This window comes from Argiope bruennichi, chromosome 3 (genome assembly GCF_947563725.1).
Source record: "Argiope bruennichi chromosome 3, qqArgBrue1.1, whole genome shotgun sequence".
In the NCBI taxonomy this organism is placed as follows: domain Eukaryota; kingdom Metazoa; phylum Arthropoda; class Arachnida; order Araneae; family Araneidae; genus Argiope; species Argiope bruennichi.
Genome location: NC_079153.1, coordinates 40726211 through 40737066, shown reverse-complemented (window position 1 = coordinate 40737066; position 10856 = coordinate 40726211). Strand labels below are relative to the sequence as shown.

The 10856-nt window shown below is 28.3% G+C and overlaps 1 protein-coding gene across 1 annotated transcript; it reads right to left on the bottom strand.

Annotated features, from left to right (window-relative positions):
• Nucleotides 1-1121: 1121 nt before the first annotated feature.
• On the bottom strand, nt 1122-5397 carry LOC129963908 (40S ribosomal protein S7-like). The gene is made up of 6 exons (XM_056078498.1): nt 5283-5397; nt 4890-4964; nt 4710-4805; nt 3126-3307; nt 1485-1635; nt 1122-1268 (listed from the first exon to the last, which is right to left on the bottom strand). The coding sequence occupies exons 2-6, from the start codon at nt 4962-4964 to the stop codon at nt 1191-1193; spliced, it is 582 nt and encodes a 193-aa protein (XP_055934473.1). The 5' UTR covers nt 5283-5397; the 3' UTR covers nt 1122-1190.
• Nucleotides 5398-10856: the final 5459 nt, after the last annotated feature.

Genomic DNA, 10856 nt, shown 5'->3' with positions numbered 1-10856 from the left:
AGATACCTTGCATGTAAAATATGACAATATTTCACTGTAATTTTTTGAGATTTGAATATTAAGATTGAAAATACATTTCTGGATTTGTTCATATCAATCAAAATGCTCCATTTAATCAAATGGCTATATGCTCATATATTTCTAACATGTCTAAGCTAGATTAATAATTGAAATGAACCAGTATCTTAAAATTCATTCTTTTAAAAATATCCTCAAATGTACAAATTCTAGATGTCAACAGTTTTTAAAAGGATGGGGAAAAAAAAAAAAACCTTTCATTTTATTCTTTCATAAATTAGTTATTCCATATGTAAAATGAAGTACAGCAAAGTCAAAGAACTTTTAACTGGAGAAAGTATACATTTAAAAATTGTTGATATTAATAGGAACAAAATGCTAATAAAAGCAACAATAAGCAGCCTGACAAATATTAAAAATATAAATAATTTTTTTTACTATCAAATTTTTACCCATAAAGCTTTTGGGGAATTTTATCAAAGACAAAATTAAACAAAAATTGACTTACATTACTTAAAAACACAAGTTAAATTTGGAATCATTTTCCCCAATAAATATTATTTTCAAAATTTAAAATAATTTATGTATATAACACCAATTCTTTAGCTCAACTAATTTATTAATCATTGATTATGCATATAACGGGTTTTCAAATTAATTTTTTAGTCTTACGTATAAAATTAATAAATATGAATTTATTAGATCTGTTAATTTATCTGAGCAGCTATTCAAAATCAGTAAAATTTCTCCAGAGGATTACAAAAGGACTTTCAGACCTAATAATCTCTTTTTTCTTTTGTTTAACAAGAATAGATGTCCATAGCTATGGAAACATCAATATACAAAGACACTTTATATTTTCTCTACTAAATTGTTATATGTATAATAAATCCTTGAGTGATACATCTCAATAAAAATTTTGAAGGGGAGGGGAGAGTATATTCCACAAATTTCTATAACGTGTAAATTTTTTTTTGATTCGCCATCAAAATATCAACAGATATTTACTAAATATAATACTCGTCTATTTTCAAACTTTATATAAAAATAAAATGCCCACACAGGATGTCTTCTAAGGAAACTAAGATTTGTTACAGCTTAACATTCACACATGAAAAAACACCATCAGTCTTTTCTATTTTTTTTTTATTTATGAAGTTACATAACTTGATTTAGAACAAAGGCTCAGGGAATTCAAAAGTCACCTCTTTTCCAGTCAGTTTTTTATAAACTGCAGCAAAAGTATCAACCTAAAAAAAAAAGCAAGTATTTAACAAATAATTTATTTAAAAAAAAGCCATTTAAAGTATAGAACACTTCTTATATTAATGAAAATTGTGCACAGGTTTTAAAGAATATTCATTTTCACATGGTATAAAATAGTTTCCTCATTAAAATCAGAGCTGGACTGTTATCTGATCACCACAAAGGCCAACTAATCTGTATTGAAATATATTAGGACATACCTTATGTTCTATATTCGTTTGCTGTGTTTTATCTAAATGAACTTTCATAAGACGACTTCCATCTAAACGAACCCTAATTCGTTTGCCTACAATTTCAGCTGGAAATACTAAATCTTCAAGAATTGCATCATGCACTGCTGTTAAAGTACGACTAAAGAGAGAGAGAGAAAAAGCACTTTAATTGCAAGGCAAATAATTTTTTTAATATTACTTACACAGAATTACAAATATGAATGAAAAACGGTGTGCAATATAGCTTTTCAGACATGGTTTTCCTCATTAAAATCAGAGTTGGATTGTTAGATCATCATAAAAGCCATTATCCATTCTAACATTCAACACTAAAATTGATAACACTTAACAGATAAAATATCACAATAATTAACTATACATTCACAATAATTAACTATACAATATACTTAAATTACCAATGCTGAATAGCCTAAAGTATCAGAAAATAATCATTCCCACAATTTTTTTAAAAAATTAAATATGCAAGAAAATATACAATTTTAAAAAGTTCACAAAAATAAGAACCATTAGATAGTCAGGAAAAATTCAAAATATAACAAAATTGTATTAAGTAAATAAATTCATTGTTTTGACCGAAAAAGAAAATATTTTCAAATCCTAAAACAGTAAATAACATATTAATATTATATTCCAAATACACTTTACAGACGTTAAGCATGTTACACAATACTGATTTCGCAGATCAGATACTATCTAGCGGTCATATCACGGAAAATCACAACCCAAGTTATACATCATTTCTGCATAGCATTAAAATAAATAATGTTAAAAAATGATACATTATAAAAAATACATATGTTCAAAACATTTTTACATATTCAATAAAAGTAAAATGCAAATAAGATACTAAACAGTGATGAACGCCACACTACTATCTTTGATATTTTGTATCATTTCTGCAAAAAACTGAGAACTATATAAGAATAATACAATTTTAGCAGATAGTTAATACAAAGCAATGTATGAATGTATAAAGGTTGAGAACCATATTTTGCAGATCAGATACTATCTAGCGGTCAAATCATAGAAAATCACAACCCATATTATGCATCATGTCTGCTATATTAATACGTAATGGATAAGAAATATAAATTAACTTTATGGCCTATCACCTGACTTCACATTAGACTTGCATTCTTTTTTATAGAAAAAATTTAGTAATTAATAACCTATAATATTAAACATAAAACAAGCACATATGCATATTCTAAGCCTTGGCATTATTACAATGATGAATTAATAAGAATTACAATTAACTACACAGATTACTGCTCTTACCACCCAACAAGACTGATTTTGATATTGAATAAATTTGCTCAACCACATGTAATCACTCCTCTACGCTATCTTACAAATCAAGACTTTTTGATTTAAGTTTAATTAAAGAAGGCTATTTTAATTACATTAAAAACAATGACATTTAGAGCTTTGCACTGTTATTTGGGAAAGATAAAAATACTCTTTATGAAAATATCACTATTTAGCATATGAGTTACTTTCTGGAACCAAAAAGTAAACTTTTAAGAATTAATAATCTATACAAATAAGAACAAGGAATTTACACAAGGAATAAAAATATAAATTCAATAAGGGATATTTAATTCTTACCTTCTTGGCCTCTTTTGCTTATTTTTCACCTTCATTTTTCTTGTAGGTTTCGGCAGTATTGTTCTTCGTGCAATAAATACAACATGTTTGCCACTGAACTTCTTTTCTAGTTCTCGTACAAGTCTTGCCTGAATTTTTTGAAAGGATTTTAACTGTGGAACTGGTACAGAAATTACCAGGGCCTAAAGACAAAACATTAATTACTATAGGTCTCAGCATTATCAACCAAATATCAAAAATTTCACAATTTTTTAAAATACAAGCTACTCAATAAGGGAAAATAAGTTGCACAATATGAGAATTCACATTTACCTTAATGATATGCAGACATCAGAATTACGTCCCTAATTATTAACATCAAATAATTCAGTTAATGAATTTCATCACATGTCAACATATATTCTTAAATACATTTGAATGAAGCCTCAATGTTTTACTATAGTTCAGCCAAAAATTATTCAAAACCATAAATTACAAGAAATTTAACATATTTAATGCATTTAAATAGAAGACAATTTATGGATTATTTTACAACACCAGATCAATGCCCATTTATAAGTGACATCATAGAAAATCAGTCACAATACATCATCTGTTGATCAAAATTAAACTTGGACAATGAATTGGCATTATCAGAATTACGTCCCAAAATATTAGCATCAAGGCAAATCAGAGCAAAATAATTCATCACAACAAAGCTTTTAAATCCATTTTTTTGTCTTTTAACACAATATTTCCATACAATGAACATTTCTATTTGACATCAGTATTACGTCCCTTAAAAAGCAACATCATGGAAGTCAGCCATTAAGTATCATCATTCGTCAAATATTTTTATCAAATTTACCTTAAAAAAATGTTTTGGGGATTATAATCATGGTTTAGTTAAACATATTTTGATATCAAAATAATTCTGCATGTAAGCTTTACAAGCCAGAAAAAGTAACCCTGATAAATATTTATAAGAATCCAGAATCATTTCAAACATAAGTAAAGCTATTTTAAACATTATATGCTAGTAATAGAGTTGATCTGCAAAGACAACTGTACATTATATATTTTAAAATGAATTTTACATAGATCCAAATATATGTTATTTAATTACAGAATTAAAACCTGCATTAAATCAAAATACTCGTTTCCATATCAAATTACAAATCTAATACATTTTGAGAGGATGAATCACCCATAATTGTTTTAAACATTTTCATATGGATGAGTTAATCCTATATCTAAAGATAATTCACAATCGATTTTTAATATTAACAAGAAAATAGCTTCAATTAAGAGTCAAAAATGCTAATAAACAAATAGAAATTCCAAACGTGGGACAAAAGCAAGAGGAAAGTAGGCTTAATGTGAATATAAAGAATACATAGCTTACTATTACTTAAGTATAAATTAGCAATTGTATAGATGGTATGTATCAGAATTACGTCCCATAATAAAAATAATCATGTGAATTTTCAGAATAATGTCATTCATCATATACCATCCATATATTATACATTTCTTAACATTACTGCCATACTCATGGAAACAAAACTGACAATTATATATTTATAAATATGAAGTGAAAATAACCTTCTTTCCATCAACATCGACTTCTTTGGCCCCTACTATGAACAATTCCCGCAACTGAGCTTTAAGATCACTGTTTAATTCTAGCTCCAGAAGGGCCTGAAAAAATCATGAGAATTAGCAATGTAATATAAATCATTAGCATCATTTAAAGCAATGTGAAATAACGTGTTTTTTCATTACCTGTGAAATAGTGTTTTCTAGATCATCAGGCTTTTCATTGTGAGGTTTAATAATTTTAGCTCCGATGGAATACATCTAGAAAAAATACAACTTGTTATACCTAAAAGTCCACAGAATATGATTACGTTTAAAATACTATTATTCACGAGAGATATTTCGCATTAGATAAGACTCAAAACATTAAGATTATATAGAATGAAATGACACAAGAATTGAGAAATTATTTAGTCATTTGGTAAATCACAGACAGTTTTTAAAAACAATCTGTATGAATCCAATTAATGAACAACAAATCATAAACGATTAACAATAATTATATCACATATATTCTTCATGCATCAATATAATATTTTATTCTTATTTTACAATCAAGAAAATTAACCAAATACTTACTTTTATATGGTAAGGTATAAACCGCCGATGGACCTACAACGTGAAAACCATCGCCATTGACAAAAAGGCGAAATTACGTTGCCAACCGATAAATAGTAAATTCATGACTTCCACGTAGCCGGAATAATTAAATTTTGAGATATTTCCCACAGTAACGAAAATGTTTTAAAAAGTTGTTGTTTTTTAAACATTCTGCCAACATCTAAAAAAAAAAAAATTACGTTAAAAAAATTTTTGACACATTTCAAAAGGATAACCACTTTGTGAAGATTTGTAATTTATATTTTTGAAATCGCACTAGAGCAAAATTTTTATTTAGGATTTTACATTTCTACGCCCTCAACTGAAAATTTTGCTTCTTTTTTTATTACATTAAAGCTCAGCTTCAAAGAAAATGGAGATTCTGTTTCAATGTACTGTTTTTCTTTATCATTTTAACTGGAACAATTTAGCAACTGCTTGAACTGCTAATTCATTTTATTTGACATTAAAAGAACAAAATTATGATGTATATATGATATTGCACGCCTTCAGAATTGCTAAATAACATTGCAGTATTTCAGAAAAGTAGGCTATTTTATTTAAAATTAAAAAACAAACAAACAAAACAAAACACACACACACACACCTCTCTGTGGTAGTGGTCTGATTTGTTTTTGGAACATGACCGACCAAAGTTGTTTGGCTTTACTATTAAGAACTCTGCTTGGAAATACAAGATAGCAACCTTGTCACCAAAAAACCCTAAGCTTGATACTCCAATGTTTAAAGGTAAGTTTCGATCAGATTATTATTGTTTTCTTTTAAATCCTGTATTTATGCTTACATAAAGGTAAAGCATGTAATTTGCTTATTTACATGTTTTTTTATAGAAGAAAATAAAAATGTATAAAGTTAAAAGGCTTTGACTATTATTTATGATGGTTGGTTCCTTTGATGAAAGAAGTTTGATTTTCATAAGGATGAAAAAGTTTTAGAAGAAAAATATCACCCACATAAAAATTTGACACATGCTTTCTACATCATTTCGTGATATTTCTGATGTCACTTGAATATGGAAGATAACATTCATGACTATATATGATAACACAGATGATAAATGCTGAATATCGTGAAAATAACATATCTGGTTAATGCTCTATTACTGAGAAATAAAAGTTTTTTATGTATCTTCATTGGAATTGGGAGATAAGTTAAACAATGACACTGATCTGCCATTCATTAAAAAGCAAAAGTATTTTTGCAATAAAATTTAAAATTAAAGATTTGTTATGAATCAGCGAAAAAACGTCCCCCACCCCAAATAAATATTATTAGTAAGATGCTATTTTTCCGTAATTTAAAATGTAAAAATTTTCATGCTGTAGAAGCCTTTCCCCCCTCCAGATATTATCATGGTCTAAAGCAAATTAATTTTCCTAATTTAAATCTAAATTCTTATCAAGAAAAAAAAATCTCCAGTATCCACATTTCTACACTTCAAAATATATCTCTTTTCTTTAGAGCAGACGCCTAGCGATATTTCATCAGGGAGCCAAAGGACAGAAAATCGCAGTTTTGAAAGAGTTCAAAAGAGAAATAAAATAAACAAGTCACGAGAGCGTGCTAGACGATTCTGTTTGATCTATTGTGAATTGGGTAAAAGAATCATTTATCCCAGTAACAAAATGCGTTATCTTATGTAAAGTGAAGAACAGGAATATGAGCAAACAAGGATGCATTTGTACCGTAAAAGATTAACAAGCCAGCACTAGCCTCACTGTAGACTATTTGTGTCCTTATATTTATAAATGCTTGTAGTCGGATTCTTCTGATTTAATATTTATAGTGGTCGAGTCCACGTAAATCTCGAACACCATCTGTAATATTATATACATATTATCTAATACTTCATATTTATATGTTCTTTTATAAAAATGACTTATCAATATGCCTGAATGTAGAAAGTGCGAGCTGGCCTACTTTCTACAGTCCCAGACTTGACATTCAGCCAACGTGCATTTGTCTGTAAGATCATAAGAATTCAAAATATTTTACTGACTTTGTAGGTAAAATGCAAGACAATCAAAAGTCGCTTTAAAACGAGTTAATGAACCAAATATAGGGGGACAGTGTAGTTGACTCTTGGTTTGACTGTTCCTTTGACAGATTCTGGGTGTTAAAATAAACCAATAAAAAATGTTCACCGTTTTATTGCGAATGTTCTTTAATTCTGATTGATTTTGTATTTATTATATATTTATTTATTATTTAGTGACTAAAATTTTCAATTTTAATGGCATTTTATCACATAAAACATTCAGATAGTTATTTTCAATAAAAATGCAAGTTTTTACATGTGGGAAAAATTATTTATAAAAGTACATAATTTAAAATATATTAATCATATTTCTATTGAATAAATGAGAAATGTTTATAGTTTGAAATTTTTTTTTCGGAATTTATCATTTTCTGAAAGTTTTTTTCTTAGCCTTTCTTTGTTAAAACAGCAGAATTTCCTTTGTTTCTATGTTTTATTAACCCTTTACCTTAGAAGCCGTTTTCGCGCCGACGACCAGCAACTCCAAACGTTTTGTAGCGCTCTTAGGGAATTTCTTATCTCTAACTTAGAAGTATTATACACGCAATTTAACGTATAAAACTTTTATATTCACACACTTTATTAGTTTTTAAAACTTCAAAATGTATGTTGAGTTTTTTTAAAAGAAACTATAGTTATCCCTGTGCATCGAATTTCAGCACCAAACAAAGTGGTGAGGGAGAGTCACATCTCGAGTTGCGGCATTAAATCATGTAATGAGTGAGTCACCTTTCGAGGACAAAGGGTTAATCTTTAGGAGCTTTATCTGTATTATGAACCTCCAGTGAATGTATTATTTATAAGACCTAGATGAATCATCGGCCTTTTTGTTGCAGACTGAAGGGAAAAGTTCATAATCAGGAAAAATATTCGCATTGAAGGGAACAAAACATTGTCACATTGAAACATCCCAGAATATTATTTGGAGTCAGATTTTATTTTAGCAGTTTTATTAAGCAGTTTGGTCCCATCTTATTTAGTATCAGGTTAACCATTCTGGGATTTCATTGCCTGGGTCAATAATTTTTTAATGGGCCAAATACACCGGATGCATTTGATAACTGGTATGAAAATGACAGCTCATTAATAATCACATAATTATTTTGGTCATCTCAATAAGTTTAAAGATTCACCTGAATTTCATGGTAATAAAGAAGTAACAGCATAGAGATTTAGGAATTGGTTGGCTGTGATCAATAAAGAATTTTGAAAGTTAGAGAAAAGTAGTTTCATTGGACTGTCTAAAAGGATTGGCAACACCAATCACACTGGTTTGTACTTTATTAAGTATGAAAAGTTTGAAGTTCATTCTCGGAAATACAAACCCTATTAGCACAAAATGCCGAATAACATTATTCGATTCGGCAGTGGTCAGCATTCAGAGCATCAAACAACATTGTGGGAATATCGTGCAATATCTTATGCTAACAGGAAAAGGAATGGGAATGTTAATACTTGAAACAATTACTATAGTTTTTATTGTTTTTTGGAATCAATATAACCGAAAGAAATTTTACTCTTTGTAAAGTTTTAAGTGAAATTATAATTTCTATCTTTTGAAAATTTTCGATTTATTGATCAAAGAATTTTTATAGGAATAACTCTACTGTTTGATTGCACTTTTAGAATATAAATTATGTTAAATGCAAATTATGATACGAGATAATTAATTTCAATCATGTAAAATTAGTCACACATTTTTCAAAATGCATTCTTTTTGGAAAAAGAGATGTTTCTGTTAACAGACGAGTGCTGTTTTCACTGTTGACTGAAAATAAGATTTACACATTTTTGAAGTAATTATCATTTCCTTAGAAGAAGCAATCAGTAAAAAGGAATTATTCTTTGTAGCGCTGTTCACAAAAAGAAGAAATAAAATTTTAAAAAGGCTCTTAAAACTTCTTGGTCAAATTTGTGGTATGTTTGAAGTTGGGAGAAAATAATAAGCGACTGTTTTCCTAATTTAATAACAGAATATTTTATTTACTACTGAGTAATTCAATTACTGCTACAAAATGAAAAAAAAAGAAAGAAAAGGTAAAGTTAGATTGCTTATTTATAACTTTTCGATGATATTTAGAGAGCATCCCTTTACCCCTTTCATTTCAAAATTTCTTTGCCGGCTTTAGTTTTGTATATCATTGGATTAAAATCCTTTGGTTTTTATTGAAATTATTTGCAGTTTTTAGTATGTGTATTAGAAATGCAGATTTATTATTCAGGATATTGTATTTACCCAGATACTATGCATTTAAAAAAATAACCCTAATTTGAATATATTTTACTTTATCAAAGCAGTCTATTTAGTAATTCAGATTTTTATTATTTGCTAACCGCGTCTGCCATCCAGCTTGTTCTTCAAGTACCATATATATCAAGTACCATGGCTTTGTCCATGTTAAACTAAAACTTCTTCGCTGTATCATATATATATTATCTGGAACTGTATTTTAAGAATTCTAGAGAACAAAAGACTGGTACCGTTTCTCAAAAAATAAAAAGAAACGAAACGATTACACGTTTGATGTTGGAAAAGAAAATGACAGTAAGAATGTGACGTAAAAAAATGTTCACGGTGATCTTTCATGATGGTATTTTTTAAGACCCTGTTGCGCATGATATATGCCAATTCGATTTATTATATTTTGTACGTGAATTTGTCTATGTGAGCGTCGATACCTATGTTTATTTTCTTATAATAATCATCCCTGGGGAAAAAGTTAAAAAAAAAATCGCAGTGAATTCGATTTTTCTGGTGTTCTTCGCAATAAAAACAGCACAGCTCTTAATGATTCGTCCAAGACAATTTTAAATTTTAAACTGAGATAGATACATAATTACTATTTTTGGAAGTTTTGCGCATTGTTCTAATTCACCTTCTGAGGAGGGGTCTATGCTTTCACCTAACAATGGAGTTTTAAATGTAAAACCAAAAATCATGAAAATTAGTTTAATTTAATCTTTTATATTTTTATTTTTCAGTTCAGTAATTCTTTGCTTACTGAACTGAAATATGCCCCAAATATACGAGTCTATACTCTGTTTCACCCTAACTTGGCAGTAGTGTATATTCTAGGCATGCCGAATCGCAGTCGTTGTCAGGGGAACTGGGTTACTTTAAAGTACAAAGTTACTAGAAATGCAGATCGCTGGCGAAACTTTATCTCGCAAATTTTTCGCCAAATAGTAAATATTCATTTACTTTATTATATTATCACTTTATCGGAGAATTAATTGTTTCCTTATTTTCATTATTTTTTCAATACTATTGATACATTATTTTAATAAATCATTAATGTTATTTCATTTCGTTTCATCGCTTCTCAAAAGAAAACCCTAAATCTTTCAATATTCGGTAAAGTGTAGTTCGGCTAATGTTTTTCGAAAAGATATCTGTATAATAGTTCATATCTTTTAAAACTTTATCTAATGTTGGGATCTCATTTCTACGAAAATATGCATGGATTTTTCGTGAAATACAGGATAATGTAAAA